The 22,288-nt window shown below is 35.8% G+C and overlaps 1 protein-coding gene across 1 annotated transcript in view; it reads left to right on the forward strand.

Annotated features, from left to right (window-relative positions):
* Positions 1 to 22,288, forward strand: part of LRP1B (LDL receptor related protein 1B) — a 1,461,391-nt gene that overhangs the window by 1,348,170 nt on the left and 90,933 nt on the right. Inside the window, 5 exon segments of the mRNA XM_032636635.1 lie at positions 2,919 to 3,142; positions 4,214 to 4,320; positions 17,650 to 17,766; positions 19,462 to 19,635; positions 21,451 to 21,576. Coding sequence (XP_032492526.1) covers positions 2,919 to 3,142; positions 4,214 to 4,320; positions 17,650 to 17,766; positions 19,462 to 19,635; positions 21,451 to 21,576 — 748 coding nt within the window.

Raw genomic sequence — 22,288 nt, forward strand, 5'->3', positions numbered from 1 at the left:
CCTTGTCTATTCAGGTAGTCCACAGATGCAGGGTATATCAAGTTGATTGTGGAGCTTTAATCCGCTGCTTCTGAGGCTGCTGGGAAAGATTTCCCTTTCTCTTCTTTGTTCTCACAGCTCCCAGGGGCTCAGCTTTGGATTTGGCCCCGCCTCTGCGTGTAGTCGCTGGAGGGCGTCTGTTCTTCACTCAGACAGGACGGGGTTTAAAGGAGCCGCTGATTCGAGGGCTCTGGCTCACTCAGGCCGAGGGAGGGGTACGGAGTGCGGGGCGAGCCTGCAGCGGCAGAGGCCTGCATGATGTTGCACTAGCCTGAGGTGCGTTCTCCCGCGGAAGTTGTCCCTGGATCCCGGAACCCTGGCAGTGGCAGGTTGCACAGGCTCCCCAGAAGGGGTGTGTGGATAGTGACCTGTGCTCGCACAGAGATTTCTTGGTGGTGGCAGCCCCAGCCTTAGTGTCTCATGCCCATCTCTGGGGTCCGTGCTTTTAGCCGCGGCTCGCGCCTGTCTCTGGAGCTCCTTTAAGCAGCGCTCTCTCTCCTCGCATACCAGGAAACAAAGAGGAAGAAAAAGTCTCTTGCCTCTTTGGCAGGTCCAGGACTTTTCCCGGACTCCCTCCCGGCTAGCCGTGGTGCTAACCCCTTCAGGCTGTGTTCACGCAGCCAACCCCAGTCCTCTCCCTGTGCTACGACCTCTCCCTGAAGCCCGAGCCTCAGCTCCTAGCCCCGCCCGCCCCGGCGTGTGAGCAGACAAACCTCTCAGGCTGGTGTTTGCCGGTCAGCACCGATCCTCTGTGCGGGAGTCTCCCCACTTTGCCCTCTGCACCCTGGTGGCTGTGCTCTCCTCCGCGGCTCCGAAGCTTTCCCCCTCCGCCACCCTCAGTCTCCGCCTGCGAAGGGGCTTCCTAGTGTGTGGAAACCTTTCCTACTTCACGGCTCCCTCCCACTGGTGCAGGTCCAGTCCCTATCCTTTTGTCTGTGTTTATTCTTTTTTCTTTTGCCCTACCCAGGTACGTGGGGACTTTCTTGCCTTTTGGGAGGTCTGAGGTCTTCTGCCAGCGTTCAGTAGGCATTCTGTAGGAGTTATTCCATGTGTAGATGTATTTCTTGTGTATCTGTGAGGAGGAAGGTGATCTCCGCGTCTTACTCTTCCGCCATCTTCCCCTCGTCCGATATATTTACTTTTAAGTGCTGCCAAATCAGAACAAAAAAAAGAATTACAATTAATTTACATAATATTAGAACACTTGAAAATGATTTCGTGTTTTGGCTAGGACAAATCTTTATAGTCTACCCATTTATGGATATTATTTATATGGCATGTTTAGACCATGTTGTATTGTAGAGTGCTTTTATTTAACTTCAGTTAGCTATGAGATATCACTGGGTAGATGGAGAGTATTTATTAGAGTTGAGAAGTAGATTACTGTAAAATTTCATAATTTTTGTTTTTAAACCAATAAGTGAAAAGGTTGATAATAAAGGTCATTAGAAATTTCTGTGAGTTCTGTGTTTAGTTCATCCATATTTTTCCTTCTTTGAGATCTCAGTAATCACACCGCAGACAGTGACTTGTAATTCCTGTTTCTTGGCATCTCACGTTCTTTTTGAGAAGTTCGGTTTGTTTTCTTTTAATCCAAGCCCACTCTTTAATAAAATGTGTTCACTGGTAAATCACAGAAGAAACAGTCATGTGTTAAAAACCCATATTTCCACTGGTTACCAGGTCCTAACAATGCTCTTACACATTGACTACATGTCTAGTTATAATGACCTTCAAATAATTGTTTCTATTCTTGATATAATACCCCTGAGAATTTCTTCTCACTTTTGTTTATGCACAATAAACCTGACCACGTCAAATTAATTACTACACTAGTTCCTGCTCGAAGTGATCAAGTTAATTGAAGGGCACAGCATACGTTATTTTCCTTGCTGTCTATTCCCAATGAACCCTCTTACCTTTGTCTCACAATATTTCAGTAATATACTATTGCACAGAAAATCCAAGCTAGCAGATTTAATATAAATGACAGAGATTGTAACTTCCTCAAAAGACATTTAAATATAGTATCTCTCTAAATGTGTCTACTTGTATTAACTTTCTGTTCCAATTTAAATCAAATTATATATGGTAAGGATGTAGAGCAACTGGAACTTTCTTAAATTCCTGAAAAGAGTGAATATTGGTACAGACTCTTTGAAAAAAAATTCTAGCCCTATCTATTTAAGCAATCATAAGTATATCTTAAGACTCAACCGTTATATTTCTTATTAAATACTCAACAGAAATGAGAGTTTGTGTCCACCAAGAGACACGTAAAGGAATATTCATAATTTTGTTTGTAATGGCCTAAAATTGTAAACAAGCAAAATATATATTACCAGTAAAATGGTAAACAAATTGATATATATTCATGAATAATATTTCATATTCTAAAATATTATCCAGAAATAAAAAGCAATTAATAACTGACATGCACACCAATATGGGTATATTCACAAACATGATGTTGAGTCGAAGAAGTCAGGAATAGAAGAGTATGATTCTGTTTATGTGGATTTGTTTAAGCTAATCTGTGATTTAGATGTTAGGATTATGCTTATTCTAAGAGAAATACTATCTGGGAGAGGTCACAAGTGAACCTTCTACAATTCTGAAAGTATTCTAGTAGGGTGGTGGTTAAACAGGGGCAGTGATAGGTAAAACTCCAGTGAGTTGTATACTTAGGACTTGTGAAATTATACATCTATAAAAACTAAAAATGAAATAAAGTATGTTGGGGATTTTAAAAAATCTATGTAACAATTAACACCTGACCATGTTAAGAAGATTCCCAAACAATCTCAATGTATAGATATAGAAAACTCCACCAATTTGCTTTTGAAAATACTGTGGTTTGTTGTTTTGTTTTCTTTTAGTGTCCTGAATTTAAAAGGCCCAGGGACATTGCAGTTGACTGGGTTGCCGGAAATATTTATTGGACTGACCATTCTAGAATGCACTGGTTCAGTTACTACACTACTCACTGGACCAGTCTGAGATACTCTATCAACGTAGGACAGCTGAATGGCCCCAACTGCACCAGACTCTTAACAAATATGGCTGGAGAACCCTATGCTATTGCTGTAAATCCTAAAAGAGGGTAGGTTAATGAACTGGTATTTATATTTCTTGATATGAGTATCCATTTTTACAGATTGTCCCACCCATGCTCTGTAGTGTTGCTTCTGGAAAAGTGTTCAACGTATAATAGATTCACAAGACTTCTGAAAAATCCCTCTACTCCTTCTGTACAAAAGCATGTCCTTTTCACACCAAATGGTGGTGCAAAATATATTCTTTTTCACATCAGTTTCATTAATCTGAATGCACACATAACATATACATTTAGTGTATGTTATGTGTGCATTCAGATTAATGAAACTGATGTGAAAAACATAACCACTGTAGTTAATCTAAAATCAAATTTTTGAGACATTAAAAATAATATTAAACAAGTTAAGTGTAGAATATTAGTGATGGGCTATTTCTGGTAATAAAAATGGAGGCATATGTATAAACAAATTTAAACAATTTAACACAAATATTCCCTTTACTCGGCTTGAGTTTTTCCTTTTTTACTCTCTTATTTTTCATTTATAAGCAATGACCAAAAAGGAAATAGGGAAATGTTAAATAAAACTCCTAATCACCCATAAAGTGGATCATTAGATCCTGAGTAAGAAGAGGCAACTGCTGTTTACTTACTAGAATTATGTTATGTGGTGTCTTCTAAGTGAGAAAATTATTTATGTCTGAGAAAATAGTTACTATATCAAAAATAAAAGCATATTGATGCATCATCTATAGTAAAATGAATATTCTGTCATGATAAGAAGATAATTTCAAGTGTTAGAAATATTTTTCTTCTAAAATTTTAAGGAAATTTTCAAAATTGAACTTTGCCTATCAAGTGAGCCTATTAAACAGTGGCTCTCAAATTTTAGGGAATAGGTACGACTTTTACATTGTTGACTCCTGGGGCCCCCTCTTGGAGGTACTCACTCTGTAGGTTTAGAGTTGGGCCCAGAAATCTGCTTTTTCAGGCAATTTTCAGGGACTCTAAGGTGATTCTGATGCACAGGGTCTGAAGAGACCCTGTTTTTGGTTGTAACAGCACATTCACCAGGCTAAGCACATTCACCAGGCTAACCAACTTGGCCTATCTCTTCAGGATGATGTACTGGACGATTGTTGGGGACCACTCCCACATAGAAGAAGCGGCCATGGATGGTACTCTGAGAAGAATTTTAGTACAAAAGAATTTACAGAGACCCACAGGTATGATATGTGTCCCACACAGTCTAAAATGTGAAGTAGTGTGCTAAGTGTAATAGTATTGCCTTTCTTTCTAGTTTTGTTGGCAATATAATCATTTTTACAAGCAGATAAAATAATTTATAGTATGACTTTATAAAAGTCATTAACATTTCATGTTGTACTTTCCCAACTTGAAAGTCAGGTTCTTACCATACTGCTGGTGATATTATGGGGATATTATTTGACAATTACCTAAGTTATAAGGCTATTAGTAGGATTTCACCTGCATGAAATTTTGACAGTTTATAGCATTGTGTTAGGGTATTTTTACAGCTATGTGTTAATGATATTGGGATAGATGGTAATATTCCTAGAAGATGAGAGACTAAATGGATAGACAGGTGGGAACATATAAACAATTTTTGTGAAAGACACTCACAGCTCTTTTCAATCTGGCTTTAATCTCCCTTCCAGCCATGTCATCTAAACTACAGTCTATACTCTCTGTACTTCCAGGACTGTTCAGGAGCTCAGGTCTTTTTTTCTGCATTCCTGTTCTTTCTCCTATGCCATTTTCCGCCCAGATCCCTCATCTAGAATGCCCTTCCAACTTTTGTGTACCTAGAGGAATCTTACCAGTCTTGTAAGGTCTAAGTTTAGTACTTCCTCAATAAAATATTTTTCATACTGCAGAAGGCTCAGAGATTTTTTGTGCCATCCCCACCCCCTCCCACTACATCCCCATCAAAAAGGACACAATACATTTTCTATAGCATATGTTATTTTGCAGTTAGGCTTAGCATATGTTATTTAACAATTAGGCTTTCTATAGCATATGTTATTTAACAATATAAAGTTGAAACTTTATAGTTGGTACTTATATTTTTATTACTTTTAATGTACCTTATGCCTTTTCCTCCAAGTAGATTGTTTTTACTCTTATAGGAAGGAGCAATCATTGGGATTTAGTTTATTTATGTAGGTGTGTCTCAATTCAGTGATTTAACAAATACTAATTGAACACTCACCTGGTGACAGAAATTGTTCCAGATGCTGAAGAAATAAGTTCCTGCCCTTGTGAAGAGAGTTCCAATTCTCAGGAAACTTACCTTCCTGTATAGGATAGAATATGTAGGATACATCATGTCAGATAATTATAAAAGCTATATAGAAAACAAAATATAAGAGATGGGCAGTTATGGGAAGGTACTATTTTAGTTATGATTATCAAAGTAGTCATTTCTAGAAAGGTGATATTTGAGAAGATGACTGAATAAAGAGAGATAGCAAACTATGTGATTATGTGAAGAAAGAGCTTTCCAAGTAGACAGAATGGCAAGTTATGAGTTAGGAATGAACTTAGCATGTGTAAGAAACAGCAATAATGTTAGGACAGTTGGCGCTCCGTATCCATGGTAGGTTGAATTTACTGAACCCACAGATACCGAGGGCTGACTATAATATGCCATTTTAAATAAAGGACTTGAGCGTTTGCAGGTTTTGGTATTCATGGGGGATCCTATAACCAATCCCCTGCAGACACCAAGGGATGGCTGTATGCCTAGAAGCATATGATCAACTCGGCAGAATAGTAGATGTGAGAGTGACAAGGTGACCAAAGTCAGATCATCCAGGATCTGGAACACACTGATAAGGACTGGATTCTATTCTAGCTTTAAGGGAAGCAAGCCACTGGGGATTTTGAGGAAAGTAGCATGATCTGCTCAAACACTATTTTATTTTTTTAAAAACTTTGTACTTCTTTTTCTTAACGTTTTTATTTTTAACTAATTTTAGACTTTTATTCAGTAGAAAGGTTGGACAATTGATTTAAAAGAAGCTTCTCTGATGTTAACATCTTACATAGCCATAGTATACATAACATTATTTTCATTTCAAAAAATGACTCAGGAAGCAATGTATATAATGCCTGTCTGAGGGTTCTTATGAGGGAATCTGAGACAGGTATTCTGGGAAATTTATTTATGAAGGGAGTGTTATTTCCTTGCTATCATGTGTTGTAGTTGTGGACATGACCAGCTCAAGTTCAATCAGATGGAGATATCTCACAGAAAATTGGAGATTTTAGTTCTGGAGCTCAAAGCAGAACTAGAAACTTAGTTCAGAGAACTGGCAATAGAAACTGATGATTTAAAGTTGCTGGAGTTAAGATAGACAAGGGAGGAGAAACAGAGGCTTCTTAGGGTAGAAATGTGTGAGATGCTTATATTCCGAAGAGTCAGGATCAAAAATAAAGACTACAGAGGTGTTTGAGCAATAGGAGCAAAGCAACAGAATCAGTGCCATAATAGCTGACAGAAAAGTTCAAAAGGAAGATGGTATACCCTATTGGGCATAGCATAGTGTATTAGACAGAAGAAATATGTAGTCGTAGAAAGAGTATAAGCCTTCCATTTATATAGGCTTGAGTTAAAATTGTGCAACCTGCATAAACTTTTCAGCACCAATGTTCTTATTTGTAAAATGCATATGATAATATTTACCTTACAGAGAATTTATAACAATTCATTTATATCACAAGTTAAAACCAATGTAAATTGATTGGTATAATTTCTTGAATACTAAGAGACTAAGAATAATTATAGAAATAATATGCCACATACTAGAGCCTTGCATTTGTACCTTGTCCCACCATAACTCCATAACACGAATTTTATTTTTTTTTGATGACATCTGGCCTGTGAATGTATTTCCTTTTTTCTTTTGAACTTTATTTTATTTTATTTTTATACAGCAGGTTTTTATTAGTTATCTATTCTTTACATATTAGTATATATATGTCAAGCACAATCTCCCAATTCATCCCACCAATACCACTGCCCCCCCTACTTTCCCCCCTTGGTGTCCATACATTTGTTCTCTACCTCTGTGTCTCTATTTCTGCCTACAGACTGGTTCATCTGTATCATTATTCTAGATTCCACATATATACGTTAATATACAATCTTTGTTTCTCTCTTTCGGACTTACTTCACTCTGTATGACAGTCTCTAGGTCCATCCACGTCTCTACAAATGACCCAATTTTGTTCCTTTTTATGGCTGAGTAATATTCCATTGTATATATGTACCACATCTTCTTTATCCATTCATCTGTCGATGGGCATTTAGGTTGCTTCCATGACCTGACTATTGTAAATAGTGCTGCAATGAGCATTGGGGTGCATGTGTCTTTTTGAATTATGGTTTTCTCTGGGTATATGCCCAGAGGTGGGATTGCTGGGTCATATGGTAATTCTACTTTTAGTTTTTTAAGGAACCTCCATATTGTTATCCATAGTGGCTGTATCAATTTACATTCCCACCAACAGTACAAGAGGGTTCCTTTATCTCCACACCCTCTCCAGCATTTGTTGTTTGTAGATTTTCTGATGATGCCCATTCTAACCAGTATCAGGTGATTGTAGTTTTGATTTGCATTTCTCTAATAATTAGTGATGTTGAGCAGCTTTTCATGTGCCTCTCGGCCATCTGTATGTCTTCTTTGGAGAAATGTCTATTTAGGTCTTCTGCACATTTTTTGATTGGGTTGTTTGTTTTTTTAATATTGAGCTGCATGAGTTGTTTATATATTTTGGCAATTCATCCTTTGTCCATTGATTCATTTGCAAATGTTTTCTCCCATTCTAAGGGTTGTCTTTTTGTCTTGTTTATAGATTCCTTTGCTGTGCAAAGGCTTATAAGTTTCATTAGGTCCCATTTGTTTATTTTTGTTTTTATTTCCATTTCTCTAGAAGGTGGGTCAAAAAAGATCTTGCTGTGATTTATGTCAGAGAGTGTTCTTCCTATGTTTTCCTCTAAGAGTTTTATGGTGTCAGGTCTTACATTTAGGACTTTAATCCATTTTGAGTTTATTTTTGTGTATGGTGTTAGGGAGTCCTAATTTCATTCTTTTACATGTAGCTGTCCAGTTTTCCCAGACCACTTATTGAAGAGACTGTCTTTTCTCCATTGTATATCCTTGACTCTTTTGCCATAGATGAATTGTGCATTTATAAATGCGTGGGTTTATCTCTGGGCTTTCTATCCTGTTCCATTGATCTGTATTTCTGTTTTTGTGCCAGTACCATACTGTCTTGATTACTGTAGCTTTGTAGTATAGTCTGAAGTCAGGGAGCCTGATTCCTCCAATTCCATTTTTTCCCCTCAAGATTGCTTTGGCTATTTGGGGTCTTTTGTGTCTCCATACAAATTGTGAAATATTTTGTTCTAGTTCTGTAAAAAATGCCATTGGTAATTTGATAGGGATTGCATTGAATCTGTAGCTTGCTTTGGGTAGTATAGTCATTTTCACAACACTGGTTCTTCCAATCCAAGAGCATGGTATATCTCTCCATCTGTTTGTGTTACCTTTGATTTCTTTCATCAGGGTCATAGTTTTCTGAGTACAGATCTTTTACCTCCTTAGGTAGGTTTATTCCTAGGTGTTTTATTCTTTTTGTTGCAATGGTGAATGGGATTGTTTCCTTAATTTCTCTTTCTGAACTTTCGTTGTTAGTGTATAGGAATGCAAGAGATTTCTGTGCATTAATTTTGTATCCTGCAACTTTACCAAATTCATTGATTAGCTCTAGTAATTTTCTGCTGACCTCTTTAGGATTCTGTACAAATAGTATCATGTCATCTGCAAACAGTGACAGTTTTACTTCTCTCTTCCAATTTGTATTCTTTTATATCTTTTTCTTCTGTGATTGCCATGGCTAGGACTTCCGAAGCTATGTTGAATAATAGTGGTGAGACTGGACATCATGTCTTGTTCCTGATCTTAGGAGGAATGTTTTCAGTTTTTCACCAATGAGAATGATGTTTGCTGTGGGTTTGTCATATATGGCCTTTCTTATGTTGAGGTAGGTTCCCTCTATGCTCACCTTCTGGAGAGTTTTTATCATAAATGGGTGTTTAGTTTTGTCAGAAGCTTTTTCTGCGTCTATTAAGATGATCATATGTTTTTTATTCTTCCCTTTGTTAATATGGTGTATTGCATTAATTGATTTTCATATATTGAAGAATCCCAGCATTCCTGGGATAAATCCCGCTTGATGAAGATGTATGACACTTTTAATGTGTTGTTGGATTCTGTTTGCTAGTATTTTGTGGATTTTTGCATCTATATTCATTTTTCTATATTAGTCTGTAATTTTCTTTTTTTGCAGTGTCTTTGATTTTGGTATCAGGGTGTAGGTGGCTTCATAGAATAAGTTTGGGAGTGTTCCTTCCTCTGCAATTTTTTGGAAGAGTTTGAAAGGATGGGTGTTAGCTCTTCTGTAAATGTTTGATAGACATCACCTGTGAAGCCATCTGGTCCTGGACTTTTGTTTGTTGGAAGATTTTTAATCAAAGTTTCAATTTCACTACTTGGATTGGTCTGTTCACATTTTTTATTTCTTCCTGGTTCAGTCTTGGAAGGTTATACCTTTCTAAGAATTTGTCCATTTCTCCAGGTTGTCCATTTTACTGGGCGTAGAGTTGCTTGTAGTAGTCTCTTAGGATGCTTTGTATTTCTGCGGTGTCTGTTGTAACTGCTCCTTTTTCATTCTAATTTTATTGATTTGAATCCTCTCTGTCTTTTTCTTGATGAGTCTGGCTAAAGGTTTATCGATTTTATCTTCTCAAAGAACCAGATTTTAGTTTTATTGATCTTTGCTATTGTTTTCTTTGTTTCTATTTCATTTATTTCTGCTCTGATCTTTATGATCTCTTTCCTTCTACTAACTTTGAGTTTTGCTTGTTCTTCTTTCTCTAGTTCCTTTAGGTGTAAGGTTAGGTTGTTTATTTGAGATTTTTCCTGTTTCTTGAGGTAGGATTTCATTGCTATAAACTTCCCTCTTAAAAATGCTTTTGTTGCACCACATAGGTTTTGGATTGTCATGTTTTCATTGTCATTTGTCTCTATGTATTTTTTGATTTCCTCACTGATTTCTTCAGTGATCTCTTGGTAATTTAGTAACATATGGTTTAGCCTCCATGTGTTTGTGTTTTTTACATTTTTTTCCCCTTCAACTGATTTCTAATCTCATAATGTTGTGGTCAGAAAAGATTCTTGCTATGACTTCAATTTTCTTAAATTTACTGATGCTTGATTTGTGAGCTAAGATGTAATCTATCCTGGAGAATGTTCTGTGTGCACTTGAGAAGAAAGTGTAATCTGCTGTTTTCAGATGGAATGTCCTATAAATATCAATTAATCTATCGGGTCTATTCTGTCATTTAAAGGTTGTGTTTCCTTATTAATGTTTCTGTCTGGATTATCTGTCCCTTGGTGTAAGTGAGGTGTTCCCCACTATTATTGTGTTACTATTTATTTCCTCTTTTATAGCTTGTTCCCATTTACCTTATGTATTGAGGTGCTTCTATGTTGGGTACATATATAGTTATAAATCTTATATCTTCTTCTTGGATTGATCCCTTGATCATTATGTAGTGTCCCCTTCCTTGTCTCTTGTAACATTCTTTATTTTAATGTCTATTTTATCTGCTATGAGTATGCTACTCCAGCTCTCTTTTTTTTTTTTTTTTTTTTTTTTTTTTTTTTGCGGTATGCGGGCCTCTCACTGTTGTGGCCTCTCCCGGTTGCGGAGCACAGGCTCCGGGCGTGCAGGCCCAGCGGCCATGGCTCACGGGCCAGCCGCTCCGCGGCATGTGGGATCCTCCCAGACCGGGGCACGAACCCGTGTCCCCTGCATCGGCAGGCGGACTCTCAACCACTGCGCCACCAGGGAAGCCCCCAGCTCTCTTTTGATTTCCATTTGCATGGAGTATCTTTTTCCATCCCCTCACTTTCAGTCTGTATGTGTCCCTAGGTCTGAAGTGGGTCTCTTGTAGACAGCATATATATGGGTCTTGTTTTTGTATCCATTCAGTGAGCCTGTGTCTTTTGGTTGGAGCATTTAATCCATTCATATTTAAGATGATTACTGATATGTATGTTTCCCATTACCATTTTCTTAAGTGTTTTGGGTTTGTTTTTAGGTCCTTTTCTTCTCTTGTGTTTCGACCTTGGAGAAGTTCTTTTAGCATTTGTTGTAGAGCTGGTTTGGTGTTGCTGAATTCTCTTAGATTTTGCTTGTCTGTAAAGCTTTTGATTTTTTCATCATATCTGAATGAGATCCTTGCTTGGTAGAGTAATCTTTGTTGTAGGTTTTTCCTTTTCATCACTTTACATATATTGCGCCACTCCCTTCTGGCTTGTAGAGTTTCTGCTGAGAAATCAGCTGTTAACCTTTTGATAGTTCCCTTGTATGTTATTTGTCATTTTTCCCTTGTTGCTTTTAGTAATATTTCTTTGTCTTTAATTTTTGTCAATTTGATTACTGTGTGTCTCGGCATGTTCTCCTTTGGTTTTACCCTGCCTGGGGACTCGCTGCACTCCCTGGACTTGGGTGGCTATTTTCTTTTCCCATGTTCAGGAAGTTTTCAACTATAATCACTTCAAGTATTTTCTTGTGTTCCTTTCTCTCTCTCTTCTCCTTCTGGGACTCCTATAATGCGAATGTTGGTGTGTTTAATGTTGTCCCAGAGGTCTCTTAGGTCTGTCTTCATTTCTTTTCATTCTCTTTTCTTTATTCTGTTCTGCAGCAGTGAATTCCACCATTCTGTCACCCAGGTAACCTATCCATTCTTCTGCCTCAGTTATTCTGTTATTGATTCCTTCTGGCGGATTTTTCATTTTCAGTTATTGTATTGTTCATCTGTTTGTTTGGTCTTTAATTCTTCTAGGTCTTTGTTAAACATTTCTTGCATCTTCTTGATCTTTGCCTCAATTCTTTTTCCATTGTCTTGCATCATCTTCCCTTTCATTATTCAGAATTCTTTTTCTGGAAGGTTGCCTATCTCCACTTCATTTAGTCATTTTTCTGGGGTTTTATCTTGTTCCTTCATCTGTTACCTAGTCTTCTGCCTTTTCATTTTGTCTGTCTTTCTGTGAATGTGGTTTCTTTCCACAGGCTTCAGGATTGTAGTTCTTCTGCTTCTGCTGTCTACCCTCTGGTGGATGAGGCTATCTGAGAGGCTTGTGCAAGCTTCCTGTTGGGAGGGACTGGTGGGGGTGGAGCTCGGTATTGATCTGGTGGGCAGAGGTCAGTAAAACTTTAATCTGCTTGTCTGCTGATGGGTGGGGCTGAGTCCCCTCCCTGTTTTTTTTGGCCTGAGGCAACCCAGCACTGGAGCCTACAGGCTTTTTGGTGCTCCGGGAGGGCTCCCACCAAGGAGTATTTCCCAGAACTTCTGCTGCCAGTGTCCTTGTTCCCATGGTGAGCCACAGCCACCCCCCGCCTCTGCAGGAGACCCTCCAACTAGCAGGTAGGTCTGGTTCAGTCTCATATTGGTTCACTACTCCTTCCCACTTGGGACCTGATGCTCACACTACTTTGTTTGTTCCCTCCAAGATTGGAGTCTCTGTTTGCCCCAGTCCTGTCGAAGTCCTGTAATCAAATCCTGCTAGCCCTCAAAATCTGATTCTCTGGGAATTCCTCCTCCCATTGCCAGACCCCCAGGTTGGGAAGACTGACGTGAAGCTCAGAATCTTCACTCAGTGGGTGTACTTCTGTGATATAATTGTTCTCCAGTTTGTAAGTCACCCACCCAGCAGTTATGGGATTTGATTTATTGTGATTGCTCCCCATCTACCATTTCATTGCAGCTTTTCCTATGTCTTTGGATGTGGGGTATCTTTTTTGGTGAGTTCCAGTGTCTTCCTGTTGATGATTGTTCAGCAGTTAGTTGTCCTGTGAATGTATTTCTACTGCCAGTCCTATAGTGCTGAGGGGCTCACAGGTGCAATTCTAGTTTTAAGGGGACCAATTATTATTTTATCCACATTTAAAAGTGTCATTAGTATATTTTGTTAATTTGATTAATTTTCTCATTGTATATCAATTAGAATTCTGTAAGATTTAAAAAGTCCACACACCACATGTAAAAATTTACTTGCTTTATTTCCATGCCGGACCTGCTTAATAAATGAATTTCTTAATATTGGAAATGCTAGTCTTATATAATTAGGCAGGATTTTATTCCATCAAGCAGAAACATCTCTCAGTGTTGTCTTTATCTTTAGTAACTCTTAAGTATGGCATGCCAAATGTTATTGATATACAAATGAGTCAAAAACAAATCTCAGAAGATTTTTAGGAAATAATAGATAATTTAGATTTTATAAATAGCATATTACTAGAAAGTAACAATGAAAAGCTGGCAGTCATTCTGCATCTGTATGCATATATGCATGTTATATGTGGGAGGACATGTGCACTTATGCAAATATATTCTATAAGATATCCTTACATGGATGTACATTCATTGCTTATGTCTTCCTAGAAACATCTTAGACTTATTCGTACCTATATTCTCTCTTTTGTTGGTGTATGTTTATAAATATTTGACTTGACTCCAAAGTTATTATGTGAAATCAGTAACTATAAGAATGCCTCTGTTTCCCTCCGTGTGTAACATCTTGTTCTTTACGTATGGGGTTTAAAGGAAATTCTGTCTTTCCTGATGCATCCATGAATGACTATGTGCACTAGGATGCAGTACATTTGGTTATACTCTGTACTTCAATAGAGTGAAGGTGATATCGGCATTATGAACAGCAATAGGAATAGATAGAAAATTGTCTCTGTCCCTTTATATAACCTCTGTGCATTCTAGGGTTGGAATTGTACTGATCGGATAGTTAGCCCACCACCAGCACTGCCATTGCCTCCTTTCCGAACTCATGAGAATACCTCATTTCTCCAAACTTGGTACTCCATAATCTACTGCTTTAATGATATAGTAGATCATTGACTCCTTAATGTATAATCTATGTGCCCAGCAAGACCATAACAGGTTAAACCAAAACCATAATGGATATTCTTGTTATATCCCCTGTAGAATGTTATAGTGCCTGTAATTAGTATGTGCTTAAGACTAATTATATGTTGAATGAATGAAGAGATGAATGCCTCCAATTTTTAACACTCTAACCCATGGTATGGTATTAAGACCTCTTTTAACAAATGGCATACTTCGTTTTGTTAGGCCCTATATTAAATATAAGAAGCATAATCTATATTCTGATTCAATCAATTGTGTGGTGGTTGAGTAGGACGTTCCATGAGAGCAGGAACATGATCTGTTTTATTCTTTGCTACATACTAGTACCTGGCAGTGTATGGTGCAAGAGAGTTGCCTTACAAATATGTATTGAGTTAATGAATTCTGTGTCAGATAAGGATAGTTTCCAGTTTTCCCTGCAGTAGAAGGGCGTGTAGAATTACATGAGTCTGATTTAAATACCATATTATTTGATATCCAGAAGCTTATTTATGTTACTTTTCCCTCCTCTCAAATCGTGGGCAATTTCTGAGAGAATAAACAAGTACACACTGGCCCTGGACCAGTCCGTGATTATTTGATTCACTCAGTAAATTCCTTGTCGTTGACCAACAAAAGATCTCTAATTAAATGAAATAGATAAAAACTTAAGGACTATTTTTTCAATTCCTTGATACATTATTTTACTAACACTCATAAGTAGATATGTGTGTGTGCATGTATGGTGTGTGTGTGTGTGTGTGTGTGTGTGTGTATATTACATATATATACATATATGTGTAAAAACAACTTTAATGTAGTTCGGAATCTAAGACCCTATGTAGGCAACCTATCTCAAAAAAATACTTTTAACAATTTTTTAAAAATAAATTGACATAGTGGTAAGTATTTTAGTTTTTTGGACCCCTCTTATACCTCTTAAATCAAGAATAGGTTAGTGCGCACCTGTTGGGTATTACTACCTTACAAATCTTGACTTTCCTTTAACACAAAATGTATAAAATCTTTTTCTCTCTTTCTGAAAACATAGTGATTTTAATTTATTTCTCTCTCCAAGTTTTCTCTCTTAAATATCACATTGGTACTGTGGTCATTTCTCATAAGATTTTTTTACCATTTTCTTTCTTCTTTTTAGATCATAGTGGAAATAGGGGCACTAGTGGGAGGATCTTGGAAAATTTCAGAGTTCAACAAAAGTTAGATTCAAAAATCCCTAAAATGTAACAGTAGTCTTGATATCATGGGAGATGTTTAGAAAATGAATACACAATTAGGGTCATTATCATGTGCTCCTAAAACTTATTGAGACTTTATCTTTCATAATACTTCCAAACTGTGATTCCATTATGCTTGATTAGAACAAGTATGACATTTTATTTTAAATTTTCTGCACTTACACTGACTTGGTTCCAAATATTCACCATTCCCAGTTCAGATAAGAATAACTTTCCTGGGAATTGATTTTTCCCCCATTTTATTATTGCTTCTTTGTTAAAGACAAAAAATAGATGTGATATTTTTAAAGATATAGAAATGAACTTGTTCTTTCATATAAACTTGACTCATCTCTATAACAAAAAAGTAAGTTGATTCCTTTTTTAACTTTTTAATTTAAAAGACTATCTGTTTCATTAAAGGGCTTAAGGAAAAATCAAAATCATTGATTTGTGGATGTGGGGGAATATAAATCCCACTCATCTAAAAGCTTTGTTATATAATTTTTATCTAGATGTAATTCAATCCAAAATAGTACGGTATGGGACTGGAGATGATAAAGATGTGTTTTTCTAAAGCCTAGACTAACAATGCAATGTATGACACGTTTGAGAAATTTTTACTGCTGCTGAATCTGAAGAAACAATATTGGTAATTAAATTAGATTACACACCCATTGTCTTCTTCTTTTATATGATTAACAAATTTAATATTCAAATGTAGAGACGCATTATGTTGGGAACAGCTTTTTTAAAAAAAAAGCTCCTCCCTTGCACCATACACTGCCAGGTACTAGTATGTAGTATTGTATTACACTGGTGGGAGAGAAAGAAAAGCGTTTTCAATCTTTCTGAGATAACCTTTTTGAAACAGAATGGCGGCAGCAGGAAGCTGGATGGTTTTATGGTTCATGTTACCCATAATTATACATGAAGAAACAAAAACCTAATTCCCAGCATAACTCCAAATAACAAATTAATCATTGAGCAGAAACTAGTAAAACATGGGCCACTTGTTTTAATTGTTAACTCATTTCTCAGAGGCTGATTGGGCATAGAACATCTGTATACTCTACTTGAGGAGAAATATTTATATTTAGTTTGATTACATTTGGGATAGATCTACACACTGAACTGAAGAATTATTCCCAAATGAAATGAAGCATGATATGCTTTCATTTTGATTGTTAATCTTGGCCCATCTACACAGGAATACAATTAGTGTAAACTCGAAAATACTTTTCATTCAGTTGCCTTGCCATTGAGAGGTACCTCGGTTTTTTTATTGAATGAGCTGATTCAGAAAGCTCTTTAGCATTCAGATGCCAAAGGTATTTTGATTGCATTGTACTATCAAAGTATGTCATATCTAAAGACTAGCTATGTCGTAAAAATTGAATATCTATAGCAGTGAGGATTTGTTATGTAATTCATATGTCATAGATCTTACTCTTCTATACTGAATGAAGTTTACTTAAGGTATTATATGTGTTGATATTTGTGCAAGAAGACACCGGCTAGACTCCAATCACATTATGAAATACAAAATAAAAAGTTGAATAAATAGCAAAACATGATTTTTTACTACATATTATGTTAGTCCAGTGGTATTCACTAACAGATACTGATGATATAAAGAAGGACAAACAGTCTCAGAGCAAATTAATGATTAGACTAAAAAAATAGAGTGAAAAATTTAAGTATCAATACAACTTAGAACCTTAATTAAGAAATTTACTATTCATTCTTCCCTACTATAAACATCAATCTTTAGTCAATTTATACTTCAGCCTGCACACAGGTGTTTCATAACACTGTAGACTAACTCCAAGTGGATGAAAATATCTTATGATTAAGCCCATGAACCTTTTATATTCTGAGAAATGCACCTTCATGAAAAGATTCAAAATATAACTAATTACACTGAATTTATTTAAATAATGGTTGGGTAAGTGATTTAAATGATGAAGTATCATGGGAAATTCTTTTAGAAAATAACCATAATTAAGAAAGCAGTATAGAAAGGAAAGATATTTAGGGTGGCTTTCCCTATGTGAAGTAAGTTTTTTTTGCCATAGTTTATTAAATAAATTCTATGTAATCTATACACATGTATTTCAGATAGGGATTAAGCTATTTCAGTTTTTCTGATTTTTGCACTACTGTGATATAGGCTGGGTAATTTCTAAGATGTCTGAAGAAAAATGTCAATTATAATAAGACATTAAAAGAGCAGAAACATAATTTTAAATAATCTCAAATGTATTGCTGTTATTTGTCTGTGTGTATTGATTTTGCAGGTCTGGCCGTGGATCATTTCAGTGAACGGATATACTGGGCCGACCTTGAGCTCTCTGTTATTGGCAGCGTTCTATATGACGGCTCTGATTCAGTAATCTCTGTCAGCAGCAAACAAGGTTTGTGAAGTGCTCTTGTTTTTGCTTTTAATTATCACTGAAAGTATTAAATAATGATACATAAATATAATATGAAAGCTTTACATTCTGTATTTCCTCAGATTCTCTCTCTTTTCAACTTATAGCTCTTACTGTTCCTTACAATTTTCATTCTTACTAGAATAACAAAGAGGCCAGGCCAGAAGAACTTCTTGACTCTAGAACAAACTTGGTCCGTTGCTACCCGGATTCAAAAAATATTCATTCTGTTTGTTGCTTCCGTGGATGTTCTGTTCTGAACAGAACACTTCAAGTAATCGAGATTAGTGCCTGTGAACGCTATTTTTAATTTCAAGTTGCAGTGATAAGTAGGAAATGAGTTATTGTATATAGTAAAACATCATAGTAAAAATTATTATTTTAGGTAGTTGATAGGGATATCTCATCCATGTGAAAAGCAACATGTAAAAATGACAACTTATCTCTCACACAAGTGCCTGCAGAATCTACATGTGCTCTTCTTTTGTGGCACCCTTTTATATCTCCATCTCTGTGTCTACCTCCTATTTTTTACTCTCATTTTTGACTCCTTTCTGTGTCTCACACTTTTTTTGCCTGGCAATCTCAGTTCTTTCTGATGAAACTAATTGATTTCCCCTTCTGTTCTTCTTTCCCTTTCCTACCAAACTGCTTACCTATTAACACCAATTGTTCACAATATATACTTGAGGTTTTATATTTACATATTTTATTTACTGAATATTGCTTTGCTTCCTTTTTTATTTTTAAACAAAATCAGAGAAGTTTCAAGAAAAATAATTGCATTGAACTTTCACTGTGTCTTTACTGGAAGTGTGTGTTTTTTGTATGATAACCCTAGATGGAAAAAAATTCCGTATTCACATAATTGATTGCAAAAATTTACCTGTTTTAGCTTAAGTATACATTTTACTGTTTCAAGGAACATTGAAGGAAAATATATGTTAAAAGGCATTTTATGTTTTACAACCTTTAGATAATAAGTGAAATATAAATGTTATTTTACTTGTTTAAATTTCAGTACCAAAAGTTATATTTCTTATAAATTCTCTCAAATAATAGCCATTTTGTAAAATATGAAAAATTATTATTATTATTACTATTCTTCTCAGCCATACTAGTCATATGTATGATTACCATTTGCCAATTTGTTTTCTTACCCCATTTCTAAAACAGATAATAGTAATGCCAAATTTTGGAGGAGGATTTTACTGTTTAAAATCAGTTCATGATTGATTGATAAAATTGTCATTCAGGTAATCTAATTTGACCATTAATTTTATACAGAAAACAAAATGATAATTTGTAAATTCCTGGTTTGAGCAATGGATAACATTGGCCTGTAGGCTTTTGTTGTTGTTGTTTGCAAACTGTACAGCAGAAAATATTACTGTGTATAATATGTCCCCCAGCCAATGCTTTGTGATGGTGATGATGATTAAAGTGATGATGGAAGTGTTTTTTATATTCTGAGTGACAAGTTTAATATCTCACATATTTCTATTGCTAATAAATTAATCCTAACAATGTTACAGCTAATATTAAAAACATTCTAATTCTGAAAGGTTTTTTATGAACAGGAATAAGATTTTCTATATGATCTTGGATAAACTTAGTTTTCTTAAGTCTGAGTATTTATATTGCAACCCTTACAACTGCATTTTTTAAAAATTCTAGGCTTGTTACATCCACACAGGATTGATGTCTTCGAAGATTATATATATGGAGCAGGACCTAAAAATGGTGTATTTCGAGTACAAAAATTTGGCCATGGTTCAGTAGAGTACCTAGCTTTAGATGTTGATAAAACAAAAGGTGTTTTGATTTCTCATCGCTATAAACAACTAGACTGTAAGTATAATATTTTATACTATTATCTATATTGACAAAGTTTCTTTCTTATGACTCTCAAAATAAAGTATTTTTAAATTCTTAACTCTATTCATGGCTTAACCCCAATAAGTTAAGTTCACTTTAATTTTGGTATAACCAGACTTTTCAAATTACCAAAGACAAGAAATAAATAATGCAATAGTTGCTATTTTTGCTAAAACAGGTATGAAAATTTTAGGATTTGTTTGTATTTTCTTGGAATTAGAATTAACTTTGTTATAAAAATTTGTCTCTTATTTTGTGTTTTTCTAAATTCTTAATAAAACTTTCTGGGTCGATAGATAAACCACACAAGTAAGGAAATTTGTCATTAGCCTTTTTCACTCACTGATAACCAAGTAAAAATCATAGCTTTAACATTTCATCTTTAAAGGTATCTGAGGAGAATGTTCCCAAGGGTTGTATTTTCTCTCATGGTTTATGACTTTTATTGTTACTTTCTCTCCTAGAAAAATATAGGTAAATAATTGACATAGTTATTTTGAAAGATCTGTTTCAAACAAAGCCATAAAAAATATCAAAGAACAAAGGAATAAAATGTGGCCGAAATTCTAATGATCTGTGTTTATGTATGAGTTCACCCTTCAAAAAACTTTCAGATTTACTTATAACTATTCTTTATGGCAAATAAAAAGGGATTGGGCTTCCCTGGTGGCGCAGTGGTTGAGAGTCCGCCTTCTGATGCAGGGGACACGGGTTCGTGCCCCGGTCCGGGAGGATCCCACATGCTGTGGAGCGGCTGGGCCCGTGAGCCATGGCCGCTGGGCCTGCGCGTCCGGAGCCTGTGCTCCGCAACGGGAGAGGCCACAACAGTGAGAGGCCCACATACCGCAAAAAGAAAAAAAAAAGGGATTTAATCTCATTTGGTATGATGGTCTGGAAAGGTAACAACTGATATTTACCAAATCAGTTTTGGAAACAGATTAAAACAACATATATTCCCCTAAAACCTCCCTGAAATTCTATTCAGTGTTTTGCTACTCTTTGCTAATGATCTGACACATATGGTTCCAAGGTTAATATGAAGACATTCCCTCTCATCCTCTAGCTCTCTTTGATTCATATTCATAGTCAAATATCTCCACCTTCATAAAAAATAAATAAATAAAAGTCTGCCCTAAGTATAATAGGTGTTTGATTACTGGTTCTTACAGAATGAAAGCCACTTTCATAGTCACCATTTCACTACCTAGATACCATTTCTGTTTCATTCTAATGATAGATCCTGCATGGAAAGCCACACAACAGCTGTGGCTGCAGAGGATACCGATTGGATAGAAATATAGACAAAAATAAATGTGGTACCCGTTTATCCATGCACACAAACTCCTATCTGATGGAAAGCACACCATATTAAACATGTTTTTAGGGAAAAAAGCCATGTTTTGTTTGTGTTCTGACAGACAACTACATATGGATTTTAAGCCTTTGTGAATACCAGGGGGAGCTGTTTCTGTCTGTTAAACCAGTTTTGAAACTACCTAAATTTGCCAAAGGAAAAGTGACAAAGTATATGCTTGAATAATTTCTTCTCCCTCATGGGAAATGTAAAGTAGGGTAAAGTTTCTATTAATCTTGAATGTTGGGTAGTAATTTCTTTTCATCTATAAAGGAGAATTGGAATATTGAAATAAGATACTCCCAGTAAAAATTTGATGTTATTTCTTTTCAACATTGCTAATTCATCATTTCACCTTATTGAATTTTATGTTTTTGAAACCTATTGTATTTATAATTATGTGTTTCTTTTTTCTTTTGTTTTGTTTTGATCAGTACCCAATCCATGCTCGGATCTAGCATGTGAATTCCTCTGTTTGCTGAATCCTTCTGGGGCCACCTGTGTGTGCCCAGAAGGAAAATATTTGATTAATGGCACCTGCAATGATGACAGCCTGTTAGGTAGGTAAACTTCATTATTCTGTAAGTAATGAATTACTGTGTACAGTAAATGTTCACAACTACTGAAACTGAGCAGTATTAGCTACTCAGTCATCACTGATATTTCCATGATATCACTGGTTCTTGAATGCCTGTGTAAACTATTCTTTTCTTTGATGATGACTTCCCGTCAGTTCTTTCTACATTTGTTCACAAAGCTGCATTGAGCACTTACTGTGCATCGAAGACTAGATTAAGAACTTTGAAATCACACACAGAATCAAGAGACCTGTTTATATAGCTCCTGTATCAATAAAGATAATGATATTTCTGAGGGTGCCATTCTGCTATTAGTTTAAACCCAACTCCCAAATCCATTTATTCATTTAGCAACTTTATATATGTTTTGTGTGCCAACACTAATTTAGAAACTGATGATAGACTTAGAAAATAAATCTTAGTTTCCTCTATGTAAAATCTGATTAACAGTAAATACTACTACTAATAATAATAATAATAAATATTTTGAGGGCTTCTGAGCAAAGCATAACACTAATTTAGAAAAAAGGACTAAGTTAGAAACAAAACTGAAAATATTTCTTCATTCAAGAAGTTTATATTTTAGAAGCTAGAGGTTGGAACAAACATTTAAAAACTTGAAATATTATTTCAGATGCTAGTATGTGTTAAATAGCAAAACAGAAAAAATCAAATGAAAAAAATCAAAACTGAA

This window comes from Phocoena sinus, chromosome 7 (genome assembly GCF_008692025.1).
Source record: "Phocoena sinus isolate mPhoSin1 chromosome 7, mPhoSin1.pri, whole genome shotgun sequence".
Classification (NCBI taxonomy): Eukaryota; Metazoa; Chordata; class Mammalia; order Artiodactyla; family Phocoenidae; genus Phocoena; species Phocoena sinus.